Source organism: Staurois parvus, unplaced genomic scaffold (genome assembly GCF_062004578.1).
Source record: "Staurois parvus isolate SC_StPar_1 unplaced genomic scaffold, SC_StPar_1.0 ptg000053l, whole genome shotgun sequence".
Taxonomy (NCBI): Eukaryota; Metazoa; Chordata; class Amphibia; order Anura; family Ranidae; genus Staurois; species Staurois parvus.
Window position 1 is genome coordinate 6,054,899 of NW_028317849.1, and position 22,811 is coordinate 6,077,709.

The window sequence follows — 22,811 nt, forward strand, 5'->3', positions numbered from 1 at the left end:
CGATCGCTGTCTCCAGCCCTCCTCACCACGATTCCTTCGTTGGGTCCGCAAGACCTCTCTCCTTCAGGTGAGTCCTGCCTGGTTTCTTCCCTACATTAGGGGGGCCCTTGGGGAGGTCGAAAAGTGGAGCTTGTCAGAGAGCTCCTACAACATGCCCTCCACAGCCGCCATGTTCAGGCTCCGCCCCCCCAGAAACTGAGTTTCTGATCTTCCTCAGAGAGAGACTTCCATTTGAGCTTTATGTACCAGAAAGTCCCTGACATGGTCCATCAGTTTTTTTGGGTGCATTGGTTGGTCTTTCCCCTCACCCTCCCTGGGGTTCCCATATGCTGGTGTGCCCCATACCTGGAGTCCCAGTCTCTTTACTGGGGAATCCCACTGTGAGTCAGCTTCCTGACTTGGACTCCATAGGACACCACATTGGTGTTACAGGGTTTTCATCCCCAGGAAGGTCTGGGAACCTTTCAGTGTCAGGGCAAGTGGCCTGGTCCCTGCATTGAATGATGCTGAGAGTACTACTCTTGACCACAGTGACTTCCCTATAGATGCATTAGCATCTGAATCTCTTCATTCAGTGATCCCCGCACCGAAGGGAGATCTTTGTGCACCTGGGTAATCCTCTTCTTCTCTATGGCAGAAATCATGGCTGTAGGATTTCCATGGATTGCCAGAAAAAAGGAAACCCTGGATTCCTGGGTATAGAGGATGTCCAGAGACTTTCGTGGAACTCAACCACCTGGAAATGGGTTCTTCTGATGTGATTGAACTGCAGCCCCTGAAGAAAGTTTCTACAGATCTTTTCCTTGGTTTTAATCAGATAGAAATTGTTAGCCTTATGGCTACGGTTCCTGTGCCATGCTCCACTATGAGTGAACGATTTACTGTGTGGGGGCAGGAGATTCCAAGAATCTTGTTCTGTGCTCAAGGTTAGTTGCTCTGTCTGGCCCCAAAGACACCTCCAGATGTTATTGTTGATGGGTTTGTTCATCCTCATCTTGTTCTGGTGTTCTATTGCAGCAGTCTGGGATTGTGGTATATCTTTTGGCTCTGCCTTTTCTTGTATGGGTACCTCTTCTGCACCTAATCCCCTTTTCCAGTCAGGCTTAGTTCATCATTAGTATACTTGAGTTCTCTATAACACATTGTGATGATTTTCACATTTTGTAGATATCTTGTTTGCGAGATTGCTTGCCTGGCCAGGAAACCTCATTCTTATGGACTCTTCCTTACTTGAATCTTAAAAGTAGGGAGTGTAAAGTTTCGACCCTTGCTGCAGACCTGCTGGTGTTTTACTTTGAACCTATTTTGTCCAAGGTTCACTTTGTGAACATGTTCACTTGGGGGCTTGCCTCTAAGGTTCATGCTTAGTGTTTCTGTGAATGGAGTCATTCCCCTTTGGTGATGATCAGTTTTTTCCTGGTCTTGAGCAACAGTTTTATCCTATGTGGCAATATTTTGGTTGCTGTTAACTTACCTTGGCTTCTCCTTATCTGATCCAGAACTGGGCTTTGGTCCTTGAGGTAGTTCTGAATTGCAGACAGTTTCCAGTTACTTGTCGTGGACCAACTGTATCTGCATTGCTGTGTCCTCCAATGAATGAAAAAGAAAACAATTTTTTGGTACTTACCATTAAATCTATTTCTTGGAGTCCAGTGTGTCCCATCACTTTGTTTTTTTGCTCTTGCCCTTGGTACTACGTTTCCACAAAACTGAGGCATGCTTAGTAGAAAAAGGGTTTTATGGGGCTGACTTACAATTATTCTATTTTTCTGTGTCCAAACCTTCTGTATGCATCAGTTTAACCCCACTCTTTCTGAACAGACATAGATTTTACAGTAAGTACAAAAAACTTAATTTTTTTCTTCCCATAAAATCCTTTCTTGGAATTCATTAAGGGGACACAAATTCAGAAGGATTTAAAAATGTAAAACTGTTATTCAGCCAGTGTAAACCTTCCCACTCCCATCATGATACAGTTTTGTGCAAAAGTACTAGTAGCAGTAAGCATAAGACAGAAGGAACTAAGAAAAGGATTTTACAGTAAGTCTGAAATCCTGTCTTCCTGTTATTTAAGGGACACAGGATCAGAAGGAATTATGAGACAACAGGGATGTCTCAGAGAAGGCCAACCGAGGGGTGGGCAAAACAGCAAACAAAGTGCTAACAAGCCCACAAAGAATAAACCGGGGGATAGCTGCAGCTCAAATTGTCGCCTAAAGGACCTTATATCCAAAGCTTGCATCTGATGAGGCCTGAACATCCATGTGGTAATATGTGAACCGAAGTCCAGATGGCATCCTTGAAAATCTAGGAAACAAATGTCTGATGCTGGAAATTTCAAGAGGCATTTGCCAACCTAGTGGGATGCACCTTGACAGGAGAAGGTGGAAACTTGTGCTTAAGCCTGTAGGCTTGGGTGATGAGTTGCTGAAGCCAGAAATGCTTTAACAAAAGGCAGGCTGTGTCTTACAATGATGATAAGAGAGTCTTTCAGTCTAAATAAAGTCGTAGCTGAGAGATCAACTAAACCAGCTTGTACCACATGCAAACAATGGAGGGAAATCTCCTTGAGATGACCTAAAGCAGGAAAGAGAGATGGAAGTACAATGTCCTGGTTAAGGTGAAAGGAAGAAACCACCTTAGGGAAAAAAGAGGCCCTAGGCCTCTAGACAACCTTATCTCTATGCAGGACAGATTCACTACAAGAGACAACTCAGAAACTTGCTTCACAAAGGTGATGGCAATAAAGAAGGCAACCTTATGGGTAAGTGTTAATGAAGGAAAATCTCTTTTTTTTTGAAGAACCAACAGAAGCAGGTTGAGATTTCAGAGTCATATTTGGATGTACAGGTTGAAATATGTGGACTACACTCTGTATAATGGTCATTACCAAAGAAGGAGGCCATCTTTGAAAGAGCACCACTAGGGTTGAGATTTGACCTTTGATAGTAGTAAAGAATAAATGTTGATCCCGACAGGATTGCAGAAATGTCAGTATGCGTTCCTCAAAAAAATTCCTGGAATTAAACTTCCTTACCTCACACCATGCGAAGTATGCTTTTTAGGTGTAATGGTAGACCTTGTGAGAGGTGGATTTTCTAGCTTTGAGGAATATGGGAGCAACAGAATCAGCTAGGCCCCTATCCTTCAGAACCTGGGCTTGAACGTTCATGGCACCAAAGCCAGCTCCTGTGTAGCAGATGGAATTCTGTAACCTTGGGACAAAAGACCCAGGCATTCTGTAAGAGCCCACAGAGAGTCTGCTAGGAGTCTGATGAGTTTTGAGTATCATCTGAATGCCTGCCTCGATTTTGTGGAGCAGACTAGGAAAGAGCTTCAGTGACGGAAAGGCATAGATCAAGCTTAACTGATCCCACATAGTCAACACAATATTATCTACTGCAATGGCAAGAAGATCCTTGGACCTGGAGACAACCTTGCTTAGCTTGTTGTTGAATCTGCAAGACAGGAGGTCCAACTCTAGCAGGGGTCCTGAAAAAACACTGAGTGAGAAGGTGTAAAGTTGCTGTTGACTGAGGAAGTCCGCCTGTCAATTTTCCCACCTGGAATGTGGACAGAGTTGGAACATTCTACCAAGTTGAATTTCCTCGGGTGATCAAATCCACTGTACCAACAGGTTATCCAGGACTCTCTTTCCTTCGCTGTGGAAGGAAAACCTTGGACTGAAAAGTATCTAGGAGACCTAGATATTCCAAATGATGAGTTGGTTTCAGTGCTGACTTTTTAAAGTTAAGGATCCAACCAAACCTTCGTAGTGTCTTTTGGACATTGACCGACTGGATCTGAGTGGACTGTTTCCTCAGCAGGAGGCTGTACAGATAACCTGTGATGGGAATGCCCTGTGAATGCAGCAGAGCAAGTACCTTGATGGATACTCAAGGTGCGTTGGACTGATCAAAGTGAAAGGCGAAGACTTAGTAGTGTTTGTATGCCCACACCAAACCCAGGTAGCACTGATGGAACTGAAAAGATGAGGACATGCCAATAGGCATTCTTGATGTCCACAGGTGTCAAAAAATCTCACGGATGAAGGGAAGTAATGACTGACCTGATGGATTCCATGCAGAATTTTAACACCCAAAGTAAGGCAAGGAGTCTGTTCTGATCCAGAATGGGGCTTATACCCCCTTTTGCTTTGGGGACTGTGAACAGGTGTGAGTTTAAACCATTTGTTCTGTTTATTTTTCTGGAACAATGGCAGTGATTCCTTGAGAGAGGAATTGTGCAAGAGCAGCATGGAGATTTGTTAGTCTTTTGTGGAGAGATTGGCAAGTTTTGCTGCATAAAGTGGGGCAGAGGTAAGGGATGAGATTCTTGTTTGTAGTCCCTGTATACCATGTTCTTAACCCACTTGTTGTAAATGCTAACAGCTGTCCCCCCACTCTGAAAAGTAGGGGCATCCTTTCATTTTGAGGAGGACATGCTCACAGATTTGGATGGTTTTTGGACTGGGATTTAGAGGTCTGGGAAAAAAGGAAAGGAACTCTCAATAGCTTCAAATGTAGGAGGGTTAGATTTTTTTTGCTGGGACAAAAAGGTACTCTTTCCTCCAGTGACATACTTAATAAGGTCATCCAAGGAAGCACCAAAGAGACATTCTCTGTCAAAGGGCATTTTTTCCAATGTTGTTCTACACACCAACATTGTAGCCAAAGAGTCTCTACATGTGCACAGACATATTATGAATATTTGATGTATGATATCCACAGATCTGTCAATACAGTAGTGTAGGGCAACAGGCATGAGTAATCCTTGTTTCAAAACTGAAGGGTCAGTAAGGATTGACTCGGGTGCATTGGTCTTATTCTTGGTCTGTACTTCCAAGGTGTAGCTAATGGACATGTCATCAATGACATGTTGCCATGCAGAGCCTGTCAGGGAGAGCAAGGAAAGAGTTTCTAGTCTTTTGTATACATTTGAATATGCTGAACAGGAGTAGTAAGTGTTTTGTTTAGGCAAGAAAGGGCAGAGTGCATAATGGGCAAGTTCTGCTTCCTATTAAATGCTCTTTCAATAGATTATTGCTCAGCTAAATGCTTGCGAGATGAAAATAGCCTGCCAGGAGTAGACCAGTTACTGTACAAAACAGGATGCAAAAATGAGTTTATGGGTAAAAGTTTGACAATTTAGGAACTTTTAAGGGAGCTCAGACTAGTAAACTTAGAGAATTCATGTGCAGGTTTTCATATGCAGACATGTGCGCATCACATTAATAAGAGTAATGGGTTCTTTAAGGCCAGGAGTTATGTCAGCAGACTGCATCTCCTTAGATTAAAAAATCATCCAATAAAGATAGTTTACATTCCTCATAATCTGCAACTGAGGTACAGAAGCAGCTGCAGCCGTGGGTATATCAGAGACAGACTGTGGATTCAAGTTATGATTGTGACCCCTGCGTTCTACGCTATCCTGGCAGTGATTTTGGAAAAAAAAAGCTAAATCCACAGAAAATTCCTTACTGGATAACACAGAGGAGGGAGCCACTCTGGATGAAGCTAAAAAACACTCAGAGGTGCATATGGATTCAAGCAAAGGATAACCATCCAGGCTGTTGGCATCAGGTCCTTGAGGAGGGACTCTGCAAGCTTTCCCAGAGCTAATAGTGGATCAGGAGCAGGACCACTTTACTTGCCCTTCCGATCTACCTGGTAGAACGGTGGGGGGTGTGACATGGGGGATGATTAGCTCTAGTGGTAGATGCTTTCCAAGTGAGTCCACGCTAGTCAGAAACTCTTTTTTTAGGGCTTGGTAGCCCACTTTTATTAAAAGTTAAGAAACCAAAAACACAAAAGTCCAAAATAAGATTTTCCACACAGGGGTTCTGTTAGGGATCCGGGTATGACCAGAAATGTGTGGACTGACACAGGGAAACACAGGCTCCAGGTATAGTATAAACAATACAATTTATTAAAGACTAAACAATACATAAATGCAGTGCAAGACTAAACATAAACACAGTGCAACCAAACCTCCAACAGATAACAATAAGAACAATACTAAACGTAGTCGGGCAGGCCGGGTCGGTAGCAAACGGGCAGGCAAGGTACAAGGAGCAGGCGGAAGCGTAGTCAGGAATAGCCGAGGTCAGGACAGGCAGAGTTTATGCAGTTAGGATTAAAGCAGAATCAGGATCAGGCAGGAAGCAGACAGGATGCAGGTACAGGGGCTCATGGGAAACATACACCAAGGCCCTGATCACAGGCCTGGCCATTCCTTAAATACACCTGCTGTAATCAGCCTCAGGTGATGGCTCATTGCAGGAGTGAGCCTCTGGTTGCTGAGAGCACCCGCTAGCCAGCCCTGGTACTGCAGCCCACAAGGCAGGTGAGTCCCACCACCACTGGCAAGTCCATTCCTGACAGGTTCTTCTCCAGTTGTAAATAGAAATGACAAATTACCAAGCCTCCTGGCTACTGCTCATTAGCCCTGCTGATCAGCAGTAACTCTGCTGGTATGGGTCTCCCAGACCCCTGGTTAGTCCCGGCACACAGTCTTGGACTCCTTTAATGCACACAGCATTGAGCTCTTTTGATGCACACAGCTTTGAGCCCTTCAACGCACACAGCTTTGAGCCCTTCAATGCACACAGCTTCTGTCTAACACATAGGCACTCAATGTCAGCCACTGCATCCCCCTGCAACTCTCAGCAAACCATCATTATATGGGCTGTGAGCACCTGGGCCCACACCCTGCTGGTTGACTTCAAACTCTGGACACTGGATTGGAGATTTCTTCCCTCCCAAGGCACTTTGAAATCTCCAAACTACGGAGCCCCATCCAGAAATATCAAAATCTGGAGAAACCTGCAACAGCAGTTTTCTCCACTCAAAATCTACATTCCGCAGTTCTGTACTTCGCACATGTGCAGGCCCTGTGTCCATTACCAGACCACTTCTACCTGCTTTTATCCTATGACAGGGCCCTACGCTGTTACAGGGGGCAGAGTATTTTTTGCAGGCATCCAGGCTGTTGGCATCAGGTCCTTGAGGAGGGACTCTGCAAGCTGGCCCAGAGCTGTTTCTGGATCATGAGCAGGACAACTTCCCTTGCACTTCTGATCCACCGGGCAAAACGGTGGGGGGCAGAGTATTTTTTGCAGGCACACAGGACTTGTAGTGCACAAGTAGATCACATGATACATTTAAAAAAGTGCTAAAGATGCATTTCCAGAAAGTGTTTGCGACACATATTGTATGACAACACAGAATCTTCATAGCTTCAGCCTCATAGGGGAATTGGCTAGATATCAAGTAGCACACTGGGCACGTGCAAGATATTTAAAAAATATTGCAGCACTGGCAAACTTAGGGTACTGGTTACACATACAAGTGGTACAGCATAGAATCCATATAGTATTAACCCCTTAAGGGGATGCAAAAGGAGACAAAGTACACAGGTCAGGCTCCACTAAAAGGGAGGCAAGCTGCCTTATCGCAGTGGTGGTCTGAAGAGCACCCTGCAGCAAACAGACACATCAGTAAGGTGCCAGTGCAGGACCTGGTGAGATATATCACATTCCAGACAGTCTTTGCCCATCCTGTCACCATATTCCCAAAAGAGTCATCAGTGACAGGATTTTGCCAACAGGTATATCTTGACTTTGGACCTGTAGAGCACTCTGTGGCTAACTAACACAACTCACTAGGTGCCTGGATAGGGCCACAAGCAGAGCCCAGCTCCCTAAGGTCACATTACAGGCAGACTGTGTCTTGATCAAAACTACAGTAGGTCTTGGTACAGCCTCCAAGACTGGGGATTAGCCAATCCAGAAATCTGCAAAATGAGCTTTCATAGTTTTGCAGCAAGGAATCCTGATTGCCTTGATAAAACAAAGTCAAAAGTAAAAGGGTTTTGCTTTTCTCTGTTTAGAGAAGATCTCTATTATCATAGGACACTAGCAAAAAACTGAAGCATGATGGCAGTGGGAAGGGTTATACTGGTTGATTAACAATATTTTTGTTGCCAGTTCTCCTGAATTCTTAAATTACTTCTGACTCTGTCCCTTAATGAATGATAAAGAAATTGTATTTGTATGTCCTTAATTTACTGTGTAAGATTCAGTGAGACGGGTTTTCCTCTGCTACATTGTGGCAGTTTTTTAAGGTGTATCTTTAGGTAAAACCTCTTTTTTTTTCGTTTTGGATAGAATGAGGAAGGATTAAACCTTTTGTTAAGTTTTTAGTGGTGTCTTTGCACCCATTGGGTAGATTCACCCCTTTATTTGTATTGGTGATCGTTGTCACAGAAAAAAAAAAAATGGGGAGAAATCCAAAATTTTACAGTTGTGTCTAGAACAAGGGGTATGGGGGAAATTATCCAGTGGGGACACCTGCTTCAAGAAAAACTGCCTAAAAGGGGTATTCCCTTCTAACATCCTGTTGCATCTCTTGCCTTTTGTAAAATTATTGTTTAATGCAAATATCACACCTGTAGGTCTTTTCTGAAAGCCTGGCTATAATACTCCTAATGTTCTTGACTGAAATACTCCTATATCTTCACTTATTCAAGGACATGGTCTACAACAAGATGGCCAGGAGGAGTCTCCATTTGTAATAACTTTGTACCAGAATTATAACACAGGTCTTCAAAAAATTGTTTTCAAGAGCTGTTTTAGTTATTCCACGTAATCTTTATGTTTTGTGGTGCGCTGAATTCGAAAATGACCTCCATTTTGTCATAGGACATCACGTTTCCTGACAATTTAGGTAACTATGTTAAATAAGGCAATACCTCAAAATAAATGGAGATAGACTCATGAAATTAAAGTTTTATTACAATTTTTTCATGAAAATCCTTTTTTGAACTGAAATGAGCTCACCTACACACACTAAACTTGATTTTTCTTCCCTGTGAGGCTCCTCTTGGTGCATTTACACTTGTGAGTAGCATCTGGAATGTCTCTGTGAAGCATCCAACAGTAGTCTGCCATCATTGTAATTCTCCATTTTCCCTGGTATCCTTTCCATCTCTTTAATGTCTTAGTGGAATCGTTCACCTTGTTCCTCACTCACAGCTCCCAAATTTTCAGGAAAGTAGTCACGGTGGGACTGGAGGAAATGCACTTTCAAACTCATCAGGCAACCTAAAGCTTGAAATGCTTTTAGCATTCGTCCGACAATCTTTTTGTAATAAGGATTTTTGTTATTGCCTAAAAATTTCTGTACGACTTCTTTAAATGCAATCCACCCTTCTTTTTGAGGATCCGTCATGGTATTGACAAACTCTTGATCAACTATAAGCCTTCTAATGTCTGGTCCGATGAACACACCTTCCTTCAATTTTGCCTCTGACAGGCCTGGAAACTTGGTGACCAAGTAATTGAAGCATTCTCCACCTCTTGGAAGTGATTTTACGAATTGCTTCATCAATCCCAATTTTATGTGGAGAGGTGGTAGAACTTTATGGGAAGGTACCAAAGTTTCTCGGAGGACATTTTTTTCACCGACTGTTAGCACACTTGGCTGCCAGCTCTTCTTGGTCCAGTGAATTTGTCGGTCTCGACTGTCCCATAGACACAGAAAACAAGGGTATTTGGTATCCCACCCACTGGATTCTTCAGGAAAGATTAACCCCTTCTACCATTAGAAGCACAGACTCAGGACTGAGGCTTACACATACAGCATGCTGCTGAGTATCCCAGTAGTCAGACATGTCACTCAGAGTAGCACTTGTATTCAATGCCTTTGCAGGGGGGGAGGGGTAGAGATTGTTTACCTGCAAATAACAACAAAAGGCCAGAAGAGAACTAGGGAAATGAGGAAATAGCATTTTTTTCCCTAAAACTTGCTTAGCTTAGAAATATTTTGCTGACCATCAGATTTACAGTGCTATATTTTTTTTTTACATAACTCGGACAACCCCTTTAAGGTTTTTTTGGCATTTTATGTCTTAAATGCACTTATGTGAAGTAATTAATAATTAATTTGGACTTTAAATTTGGTTAAAAACCCATAATATAAAAAAAATACCAAAAATTTTAAAGATTTGATAAATTTGAAGACAATTTTGCATTTTGTGGCAAATCATGACGTCTAGGAGTTTTTTCAATATTTTATTTGTTTTCAGCACACCAAAATAAATGGAAATTAGATGAAAATAATCAAACAGCTTTTTAGTCGCAGACCTGTGTAATTGTAGTGCCATGAATGGAAAATTCTATAATTCAATTTATATTTTTATTATTTTCTTTAACTAACACTGATCAAGGCATAGAAAAATACGGCTGCAGGAAAGGGGCCTTAGTGCCCACATGTCGCATATATGTGTTCATAGTGTCTGAGGTTTCTGTGCTAAGAGCTGTCACAGACAACTCCAGGTCCCTGTTAATGTTCAGGAGCTAGCGGACAGGGCTGATCATGTGACCACTATGGCGGCCAATCACAGTGATCATGTGTTCGGGAAGTCTGTCCCAGTGTTAGGATTTGTTAGAAATGTAGGAATTGCTCTAGTCCATAAGGGGTATGCAAGTTTGAAAGCTATAGTGTTATAGTTAATTTTTACTAATTAAATTACTTCACAGGTACACATAAAAATCATTATCACAAAAGGTGTGAAGTTTGTAGGCTATCCTGGGAAACAGTACCTAATCCGTAAGCTTTGTGTGGCACCAGGGGAGACTAAACCCACATCGGCTGTGTTTTCATTTTCTGAACTTGGACAGGAAAATATATCAGGTGAGAATGTTTTTTTTTTATTCGTGTATTTTGAGAAGGGTGACTAAGCAGTTACAAAAATCTACCAGTGTACAGGTATATGCTGCAGTTCAGCAGTATTTAATTATATGCTTATTTGTTACAGGTATTTACAGTATATACTAATGCTGACAATTTACACAACTCTTTAAATACTGTACATTCATATCGGTCCCTGTTCTCAAGAAGCATACTACCTAAGGCAGTGGTTCTCAACATGTGGGTCGCGACCCCTTTGGGGGTCGAACAACCCTTGCACAGGGGTCGCCTAAACCATCGGAAAACACATATTTCCAATGTGTAAAGAGCAGCTACTGTGTAGAAAACAGCTACTGTGTTGAAAGCAGCTACTGTGTTGAAAGCAGCAGTATTGGAGGTAAAACGACACTTCATGAATTATAATTAATGGGTAAATAATTTTATGGTTGGGGGGTCACCACATCATGAGGAACTGTATTAAAGGGTCGCGGCATTAGGAAGGTTGAGAACCACTGACCTAAGGTCCCTATTTCACATTCATACATACAGACATGTACATAATAGGGTCAGTTTTGACAGGAGCTATTTAACCTACCAGCATGTCTGTAAAGTGTGGGAAGAAACCCATGCAAGAAGACTCCATGTATATAGTGCTAGTTAGGATTCAAATCAAAGATCCCAGTGCTGCAAGGCAGAAGCACTAAGCCGCTGTGCATTCTGCTGTGTAAATATGTTCTTGGATTTTATTTTACAAAGGTCACTGCATGGTGCTAAAATAATAAATAATATAAATTATTTTGATGTAAATACTTTACCAATAAATTAGTTTAAATGCCTATAAGTGCAGCGCTGTGATATATATATATATATATATATATATATATATATATATATATATATATATAGCATTCTATTTATAACATCAGTTACTCAGTGTATAACATATATTCATATATTGTGTAGGTGAGTGCTAGGTAAATTATGAAGTATAGAAATTCGAATTGTCGAATAAATGCTCTGAGAATAGCTGTCAGCAATCTGGATACTATCGACAATGATCTCAAAATCAAATTCAAAGGTATAAGTGCAGCGCTATAAATGCATGTAACATAAATACCATATAATAATAAAGTGCAGAGACGTGCATCAAAAGTGCAACTATGTGCATCAGTATGCGTCTGTGACATCTGTAACAATAATTCAGCAGGCAATAAAACCTAATAATGTCCTTTATGGAAGGGTAATTATTCCAAGTGCCAAAGTGCAAACGTGCAGTTATACATGACATGCAGACGTGTAGAAATTCATGAAAGGAATCCACCACTTGGGACTGATGTACACTCACCAGACAGAAAATGTTAATGCGCGTTTGTTTATATCACACATCTGGGGGTGCAGTGGTCTACTGATAGCTCCGGATCTAATGCTGTAGCTCCATCCATCCATCCATTGGGACAGGTCTCCTGTGATCGGGGGGGGGAATCAGCTCAGCCACAGGGGCCAAAATGTGCTTTATATAGTGTAGTATTTATTTCAAATCATGTATCAGACATAAAAAATATCCTCCACGTGGAGTAATACAATTCAAGGAAAAATAATGATGTACCAAGATGGCTGCTGCTTCTCAATAGCGGCGGCGTGACGTCAGCAATGAGGCTCCACCCATATCCTCAGCGGTATGCCCCAGGTTAGCACAGTCCAACTCTGATTGTTTGGCAGCTTCCAGCATGCGTGCAACACTCAACCAGGACTCTTTCTCAAACTGCTACTCTCCAACCTTAGCACTAGGAACTTCCTGCACTTTTGATGCACTTCTCCGCACTTTATCATTATATGGTATTTATGTTACATGCGTTTATAGTGCTGCACTTATACCTTTGAAGTTGATTTTGAGATTGTTGTCGATATCCAGATTGCTGACAGCTATTCCCAGAGCATTAAGTCGACAATTTATGTACTTCATAATTTACCTAGCGCTCATCTACACTATATATGGATATATGTGATACACTGAGTAATTGATGTTATAAATAGATTGAGATATATATATATCTATATCTATATATATATATATATATATACAGTTGCAAGAAAAAGTATGTGAACCCCTTGAGATTACGTGGAGTTTTGCATAAATTGGGCATAAAATGTGCTCTGAACGTCATCTAAGTCACAACAATAGAAGAACACAGTCTGCTGAACGTAATACTACACAAACATTAGATGTTGCCACGGTTTAATTGCACATAACATGTAAACATTCACAGTGCAGGGAGGAAAAAGTATGTGAACCTTTGGATTTAATAACTGGTTGACCCCCTTTAGCAGCAATAACCTCAACCAAACGTTTCCTGTAGTTGCAGATCAGACCTGCACAACGATCTGGAGTAATTTTGGACCACTCCTCTTCACAAAACTGTTTCAGTGTAGCAATATTCTTGGGATGTCTGGTGTGAATCGCTCTCTTAAGGTCATGCCACAGCATTTCAATCGGGTTGAGGTCAGGACTCTGACTGGGCCACTCCAGAAGGCGTATTCTGTGCTGTTGCAGCCAATGTTTTGTTGAATTACTTGTATGCTTTGAGTCATTGTCCTGTTGCATCACCCATCCTCTGCGGAGCTTCAGTTGGCGGACAGATGGTTGTACGTTTTCCTGCAAAATGTCTTGATAAACTCTGGAATTCATTTTCCCATCAATGACAACAATCCGTCCAGGCCCTGAGGCAGCAAAGCAGCCCCAAACGATGATGCTCCCTCCGCCATGTTTTACAGTGGGGATGGGGTTTTGATGTTTGTGTGCTGTGCCTTTTTTTCTCCACACATAGTGTTGTGTGTTCTTCCCAAACAACTCAATCTTGGTTTCATCTGTCCACAGTATATTTTGCCAGTAGTGCTGTGGAACATCCAGGTGCTCTTTTGCGAACTTCAAACGTGCTGCAATATTCTTTTTGGACAGCAATGGCTTCCTCCGTGGTGTCCTCCCATGTACTCCATTCTTGTTTAATGTTTTCCTTATTGTAGATGTGTCAACAAAAATGTTAGCATGTGCCAGAGATTTCTGAAGGTCTTTAGCTGACACTCTGGGATTCTTCTTTACGTCATGCAGCATTCTGCGCTGTGCTCTTGCAGTCATTTTTACAGGACGACCGTGCCTAGGAAGAGTAGCAACAGTGCTAAACTTTCTTCATTTGTAGACAGTCTGTCTTACCGTGGACACATGAACATCAAGGCTTTTGGAGATACTTTTGTAATGCTTTCCAGCTTCATGCAAGTCAACAATTCTTGATCGTAGGTCTTCTGAGAGCTCTTTTCTGCGAGGCATGGTTCACATCAGACAGTGCTTCTTGAAACCAGTAAACCCAAAACAGGTGTGTGTTTTTTAAGGGCAGGACAGCTGTCAGCAACACATCCAATATCATTATACTGATTGGAGTCAAGGTTGGCTCACTCCTGGCTCCAATTAGCTCTGGGAGAAGTCATTAAGCTAGGGCCTCACATACTTTTTCCTCCCTGCTCTGTGAATGTTTACATGTTATGTGCAATTAAACCATGGCAACATCTAATGTTTGTGTAGTATTATGTTCAGCAGACTGTGTTCTTCTATTGTTGTGACTTAGATGACGTTCAGAGCACATTTTATGCCCAATTCATGCAAAACTCCACGTAATCCCAAGGGGTTCACATACTTTTTCTTGCAACTGTATATATATATATATATAGTTGTGTTCAAAATAATAGTAGTGTGTTGAAAAAAGTGAATAAAGCTCAAAATCCTTCTAATAGCTTTTATTTCCATACACACAAATGCATTAGGAACACTACACATTCTATTCCAAATCAAAATATGAAGAAAAATATATCAAATTTGTGTTGTTTCTCTAAAAAAATTGACGAAAAGTGATTATTAGACTGTTCAAAAAAATAGCAGTATTTGTATTCTTCTTTACAAAATCAAACATTCACCATATAAACTGAAAAATGTTTGAAGATTTTGCTTTCCTTTGAATCACTTAATTAATATTTAGTTGTATAAGCACTGTTTGTGAGAACTGCTGTACATCACAAGTCAACCAATTTCTGGTATTCCAGCCCAGGATGATTGGATTACATCCCACAGTTCTTCTCTATTTCTTGGTTTTGCCTCAGAAACTGCATTTTTGATGTCACCCCACAAGTTTTCTATTGGATTAAGATCCGGGGATTGGGCTGGCCGCTCCAAAACGTCAATCTTGTTGGTCTGGAGCCAAGATGTTGCACGTTTACTGGTGTGTTTGAGGTTGTTGTCTTGATGGAACACCCATTTCAAGGGCATTACCTCTTCAGCATAAGGCAGCATGACCTCTTCAAGTATTCTGATGTATTCAAACTGATCCATGATCCCTGGTATGCGATAAATAGGCCCAACACCGTAGTATGAGAAACATCCCCATATCATGATGCTTCACTGTCTTCACAGTGTACTTTGGCTTGAATTCAGTGTTTGGGGGTCGTCTGACAAACTCGGGCCACTAGACCCAAAAAGAACAATCTTACTTTCATCAGTCCACAAAATGTTGCGCCATTTCTCTTTAGGCCAGTCAATGTGCTCTTTGGCAAATTGTAACCTCTTCAGCACGTCTTTTTTTCAACAGTGGGACTTTGCGGGGGCTTCTTGCAGATAGCTTGGCTTCACATAGGCGTCTTCTAATTGTAACAGTACTTACAGGTAACTTTAGACCTTCTTTGATCTTCCTGGATCTGATTGTTGGCTGAGTCCTTGCCATTTTGGCTATTCTTCTATCCATTTGAATGGTAGTTTTTCGCTTTATTCCACATCTTTCAGGTTTTGGTTGCCATTTTAAAGCATTTGTGATCATTTTAGCTGAGCAGCCTATCATTTTCTGCACTTCTTTATATGTTTTCCCCTCTCCAATCAACTTTTTAATCAAGGTACGCTGTTCTTCTGAACAATGTCTGGAACAACCCATTTTCCTCAGAATTTCAGAGAGAAATGCACTGTAACCAGCATGTACAACATTTGCTGCCTTCCTTCCTTAAATAAGGGCAATAATTGCCACCTGTTTTTCAAAGAATGAATGACCTCACTAATAGAACTCCACACTGCTATTATATTGAACATGCCCCTTTCAATTAGTGATTCAATTACACAGAATCAGCAGCATGCATGTCATGACTGTTGGGTCTGTTGGATTTCTATTACTCTACTACACCTGCTAGTAAATTATTTGCCATGTAGAAATATCATTTCTACCAAAAACAGTGATTGATCAGCTTAGTAATGTCTGACTGCTATTATTTTGAACACAACTGTATATATATCACAGCGCTGCACTTATAGAAATTTGATACGTTTATTGGGACTGTTGCCTATGCCCTTTAGTGCCAGCAGCTATCTGGAATTACTACCAACGTTGAGCGTTTTATGCGCTCTCTAGCACATTTATTTTAAATTAGTTTAAATGCAGATGTCAATTTGATCTCCAAATAAACACGTCGAAAATGGCGAATTAAGGAATTTAACAGAGGTACAATTAAATATAAAAATGTATATATGCTTGCATGTCACTCAAGAAATTCTGTTGCTGACAACAATTTGCCACTGACAGAGTCACTAAGAATCCATTCACCTTATTTTAATGGCATCACTTTTCTTGCAGTTTGGTTCTGAGATGTCATTCTTTTACTGCTCACTCATTAATGCTTGGGAATTCTTTCTCATCCATTAAAAGACATGGACATTTTTTAAACTTTCGGATTATGTTGGCGTCTACATGAGAAATAGAAACTGGCATAAAAAAACGGTTGATCAATACAAGATAACCTAACCCACAATTATCATGCCTCAATTTTTTGCTATTGTCCTCAAGAGAGTGGACTTTTTTCCAGCTCTGCTGTTCTATCAGCTGCAGTTCATTTTCATGCCAAATATATTAAATCCTGGATGTCTCTCAAGGCATCCAATGAGTTTTTCCCAGTATTATATTGGTGTTCTCTCTGTGACAGCTCTGAATTTCTAGTTTCTCCAGTAAACTACAGCTACAGGCCAGATGGAAATACTGGGCAGCTCTCCATTTAGCCAAGTGGTGTGGGTTCCCAGTTTATAATCTATACTGGTGTTCTCTCTGTGACAGTCCTGGGTCAGTAGCGACTACCTGTGTTTAAGCTCACACAGGAATCCACTACTTAGATCAGTCAAGTATGTTTGGGGATTCTTTATGGAATTATCAGTCCAGAGCTGTGACAGGCTTCTAGTCCCTGTCACTGTGGTTGGAACCTAGCAGGCTTATACTAGGTTTTTGTTTCCTCTCTTCGGTACTCAGGATATTTGCTATAGAAAGAACTGTACCTTAATGGCCATTTTTGGGGAGTTAAAGAAAAACTCTGGGATAGGCAAAAAAATCAACCGTTAGTACACCACCCTACATAAAACACTAAACAGTTATTACATTTGTGAAATTCCTTTCCATTGAAGAGAAAAGTCTAATTGAATTTTCAGGAGGTTATCTCTGTAGCAAAAGATAACAGCATCTGCTGTGCCAAGGAGGAGATGTAACAGCATGGACTACATCATATTCTCTCCTCTTGGGAAACTACACTTCCCATCAACCTTTGGGAATTGTAGTGAATGTGGGTGGGTACACTAGGCCTGTACATGTTGAATGTGTATTCGCCCACTTCAACAGAAAATATGCCCACACATTCCCCAGCTGCCACTGCTATCCTCACATGTGATCACCCTCCAGTCACAACAGATGAGGAACTAATTGCCCTGACATTTTGTTTTTAATCCCAGAATAAATATGGCCACATACCTGTAATTTTGATTGTTTATCCACTGTTGTCTGCTGTAATTAAATATTAGAATTCCTCTTCCTATTTTTCTAACAGACGCCGCTGCTTTTATGCTTCCATGTGATCACATCCCCTACCACAACAGAACAAAAACAAAGCACCGGGACATAAGGCTCTATTCACACTAATCAAATTGCGGGCAGAATTGCGGTGATTCCGCCCCCGATTTGAAAGCACATTGTGAAAATGTGATAACACACGATTGCGTGTTCAGGTGCCATTCATTTCAATGGGACCTGAAAAGGCGTGGCATTTTTGCCGTGATCGCGGCATGTTTTTCCATGCGACAAACACGCTGTGATCGCGCAAACAAAATCATGGGACCTGCTATGCCCAAGAAATGTTCCAATTGTCCCATGATTGTGTTTGCGCAATTGCAGCAAAAATATGCTGTGATCGCGGCAAAAACACCTTGCGTTTTTAAGTGCCATTGAAATTAATCAAATAAATAAATAATGCAGTTCTATAACATGACAAAAGTGACTATGCAAAGGTGAAGCGCGAAATGATTTAGTGCTAAAGTGACCACTGAGTAAATGGTATCTCGCCAAATATTAACGAGAGTGATTTGAAATATTAGATAGTGACAATAGTGAATAGTCCAAAAAATATGGTGATATACACTGTAAATATTGATGAACAAGTCCAAACTTTTCCGTGAAATATCCGTGCACCTGACTCCATGAGAAGGGATTGCTGTATGAATGCACTAACCAGAAGCGCATTAGAATTGCGCATAGAACCATATCCAAGATCTCCATGGTGAATGTGTGGACACAGGAAAGGAACTCCACTGGCTTAATGACAGCACGAAGGAAAGACCCCAGGCATCAATCACTGGCCCCTCACAGCATACAGGGATAGCTCCACTGGTCCCTCTCCACCATGGATAAATGATGTCAAAATGGATGTATTCCACCTTAAAGGAAATGGCTCGCATCATCATAGTAGTACGCCATGAAGATTCACTCACACAGGGACTTTGCAGGACTCAAGACACACCGGATTCCCCCGGCACCCAAAATTGCAAAACGTTTTGCAAAAAGGACAATATGCAGACTGCAATGGTTTTTGCATTGTTCTGAACCAGGCCTGAAATGCATTGTAAACACAGCAAAAACGCACATATGTTAAATTTTTTATGTATTGTGTGTTTTTAATCTGCCCAGCAACCATGGGCCAAAAAAAAAGAAAAATTCCAAAAACGCCAAACGCTTTAAAAAAGCGTCAAAAATGCGCATGCAAAACCACTAAACACACTGCAAAAAGCACTACAAAAAGGACAAAACTCAAACTGCATTGGTGTAAATCAGGCCTGAAAAGCATTGAAAACGCTACAAAAATGCATCAAGAACACACGTGATTAGGTTTTGGTGCATTTTTTTGAGTCACATGACTTATGTAAAATCATGGTAAAATCGCAGCAGAATTTTGAGTAAAATTGCTGTAAAATCATGGGTAAAAATGCAGCAAAATTGCGCCACAATTCTGGGTAAAGTTGTGGCAAAATCAGGTATAAAAACACTGAAAAACCGTGGGTAAAATTGCGGCAAACTCCCAGGTAAAATCTTGTTTTTGGTGGCTATTATCAGCACCTTTTTTCCTATCGGCAAATTCCGCTACCACTATTTTAGGCCGCCGATATATGCATGCATCCCTAGTATGTATAGTATATATGCTGTTACTAGTGGAGGAGGTGCAGAGACTGGTAGCTGAAGCTATGGGAGGCGAGACAGACCCAGAGTGTCCTGAGCTGTCATTCTTAGATCACTGCCTGGGTGGGAGGTACAGACCAGGAGTCTGACTCCACCCTCTACAGTGAGCAGGAAGAAAATACATCACTGCTTCCTGGAGACAGAACTACAGAGGGGCTGGGCCAAGACCAGAGGCTGGGGGAATAGGAAGCATAACAGCCACTGGTCTTACAAACAGGAAACCACAGGGGATTAATGGTTTTATTTTAAAATCATCAGCTTATTTCAGAGCAACTACTGAGTGAACCAGAAGATGGTGGACATTTTTTATGGGCTTGTTTTGTACTTTATGTACTTTACAAGTTGGCCACATGGGGGAGCTTTGCTCTTTATTTCTTTTGAAGGCTAACAAGGGGAGTCTGTTACTGTTTATTTTTCCTGCCTCTTTCTTCTCCCTATAAATGACTCGCCTCTATCTAGGAGGGTGCGCAGCTCAAGTATTAGGCAGGTGTCTCTACCAATGGCGTGCAAGCTGCAGAGAAAGCGAAAAACAAAAAATCCTGCTGTGAAGGCAGTTTAGGGTGGTCTCTGGCTCAGTGAATATGCCTATAGTTTCTCATACTAATCTTACAGCAGTCATAATTCAACTCTAGTTTACCAAATGTTTATGTTCTGTTGTAACTTCTTTTTGAACAGCCACCGCATCCATGCTTAGAGATCAGAGGATCTATGCTAATGCAGATCACAGTAAAGCCAAGGGACAAAGGTTTATCCATGTATGGGCACCCTGGTTGTACAGAATTCGCTCTATGTAACAACTAAGTATATAAGTATACTAAGTATACTAAGTAAGAAGGCATAGTCCTATTTAAGGCCCCCTCAATGCCTCTGGTATTGTGGTGTATCTGGGCAGTTGGGGGATTAGTTTTGATCTTAACTAGTGATGCCCCGAAATTTCGGCTGCCAAAGTATATTAGCAAAAAATAGCCCTATCAGCATTTTGCCGATAGGAAAAATTTAGCCGATACAGGTGCTGATACAGGAGACTGTGTGTACTGCAGATGTGGTAAGGGGGGAGGCAGCAAAGGAAAGGCAGGAGAGGAGCAGTGTATACAGTGACTGGCTGCCTATATGTCAGTGCCAGTTTTTAAATGTAATTACCGGCGCTTTTTTTTCTTCACTATAGGTCAGAGAATGAGCTGTCATTCTCGGAGGGCTAAAGGAAACAAAGGGGCGGGATCACCCAGTGACATTACCCAATGACCCGCCCCTCTGTTTCCTTTAGCTTCTGGTAGAGTGACTCATTCTCTGAGTAAAGAAAAAAAAAGATGGTAATTACATTTAAAAACCGGCACTGACATATAGGCAGCCAGTTTTGACTGACTATTGGTCACCTATGTGATAGCAATAAAATCATAAGTTAATAAAAATAAATAAAAAAATACATTAAAGTAGAAAAAATACAAAAAAATTGGAGCCTCCCCACCCCCATATACGCAGACATTTCGGTTTGGTTTTCGGCCACATGCATTCTGAATTTTCGGTGTCGGTTTTGGCACCATAATTTTCATTTTGGTGCACCACTAGTCTTAACCCTCAGATTAATTTTGTTTGGCCTTCACTTCTATCTCTGTCATGCAGAAATGTGTTCACTCTGAATATGCAAGTGAACCACAGGTTTTAGTTCTACTTGGCTCTTGTGTTAGGACATTCCTTATGGTCTAGTTCAGCTGTCGGCTGGACACCACCTCAGATCACTGGACTTTTCTGGTTTGGATTCTGTGTCCACTCTGAAGGAAGAATTGTTTTGACCGATTTATTTCTGCAGCTATTGCAATCAAAATAATGAGTGTGTCAAAAGGTCTACCCTTAGTTGGTTACTTCATTGGGAAATATGGAAACACCGCATTCTGCTTGTGTTTGCACATTGTTAAACCATGACTAGCTGGTCATCATCCCTTAAAGAGATCTCTCCACTGCTGCTAATAGTACCCATGGATAAATAAATATAATTTTTCATTTTAGCTGTACTTGTCAATTAAAATCTTCTCAGTTTTACCATCATGCGGTGTTATGTCAGTTCCCATGTGTGAACACCATGGTTAAGGTGCTGTATTGTGGAATTCTTGTATTTGAAGCGTTTGTACCACATAGTCTTCAAGGGACAATGTTTTTTCAAGTCGATTCTAGATACTAGATATCTAGGATGCTACTGGCAGCAAGAGCACCCATCTTCCTCAGTGGAAGACATTTAAGGCAAAGACTGCTAAGTCTTCCTTCCTTATAACTTTTAAGAAACATTACTTTCTTTTTTCTAGTTTCTTGCTTATACCTTCCAAGCCTGGTTCCCTGTCTGGCCGCAAGGTCTGGCACTCAAAATTCTATCAAAAATAACCTTTGCAGATGCCTGGACACTTGCATCTCTGATGCTTGGGTGCAGGAGGTTGTATCCCAGGGCTGCAAACTGGAGTTTCACTACCAGCCTTCTCCTAGGTTTCTCACCATCAAACTTCTTGTGTAGCCGCACAGATTAGCAAATCATATTGAGTCCCCTAGGATTATTTGGATTATGTCACTTCCTATGGCAGAATGATTTCAGGGGTTTTACTCCAATCATACCCAAAGGGGTTATTCACCCCACCTTGGATCTCAAAGCTCTGATTGTCTTCATCCAGAAATTTCCCAGGGAATCCACAATATCTGTCATTTCCACTCTTCACCATGGAGACCTTCTGACATATTTGGCTACCAGTGATGCATACCTGCTTGTCCCCATATTTTGAGCACATCTATGTTTCCTACAGTTCCCTACACTTCCACTTTGTGGCTCTGCACTTCAACCTCTCTTCTGTATCTCGGGTGTTCACTAAGTTGCTAGCCATAGTATTAACTCTGCTATGGCCTCCTTTTGAAAATCGGCTTTGATCAACCAATCCTATAAACTTCTATTGTGTCTGAATGCCTGAATTGGATAATGCTTGAATTCCGGGATATCTGGATATACTGGACCTCCATAAGTATCCACCAGTGTTGTTTGATTACCTCAAATATAAATTGGTTGCGGGCATTAAATTATGTGGAGAAGGGGACTCATTTTGTTTAAGGTGCTGAAGAGTGGATTCAAAAATCCCCTCTGTATTTTCTGATCACTAAGTGATCGAGTATAGTCCCTTTCCAAAAACGTTGCTGCATCTCTTTAAGCCAAAGATCCCTTAAGTGTGTTTCTGAAACAATGCAGCACACTGGCTTATGGACTTAAAATCATGTTGTGGATAAGAACTAGTGTAAAGGAGTAGTTGGTTGCTGTCTGTGGGTTTAGTGTACAAGTCAGTGCCCAACCGATGTCCCAAGGGTAGCCACCACACTCTATGTAGGAGGAAAATTCCCGGGTGCTCATTGTTAGTGCTTCTTGTTGTTTTCGGCATCAAGCAACCTTTCCCAGTTTGCAAGGCTACCACCTGGATTTCTGCATTTGTTTTCCAAGTTCTATCTGATGGATATTCAGGCCTCATCTGATGCCAGCTTCAGGTGTTGTGTCCTTCAGGCCGTCCCCTTACATCTGTTAACCATTTTT

At 41.4% G+C, this 22,811-nt stretch overlaps 1 protein-coding gene across 2 annotated transcripts in view; it reads left to right on the plus strand.

Moving 5' to 3' along the window:
• The window catches only part of CPAMD8 (C3 and PZP like alpha-2-macroglobulin domain containing 8), a 204,962-nt gene that overhangs the window by 96,466 nt on the left and 85,685 nt on the right, over positions 1-22,811 (plus strand). For both annotated transcript variants that reach the window (XM_089667566.1, XM_089667561.1), the window contains exon 21: positions 10,541-10,694. In XM_089667566.1, coding sequence (XP_089523692.1) covers positions 10,541-10,694 — 154 coding nt within the window. The remainder of the gene's footprint in view (positions 1-10,540; positions 10,695-22,811) is intronic.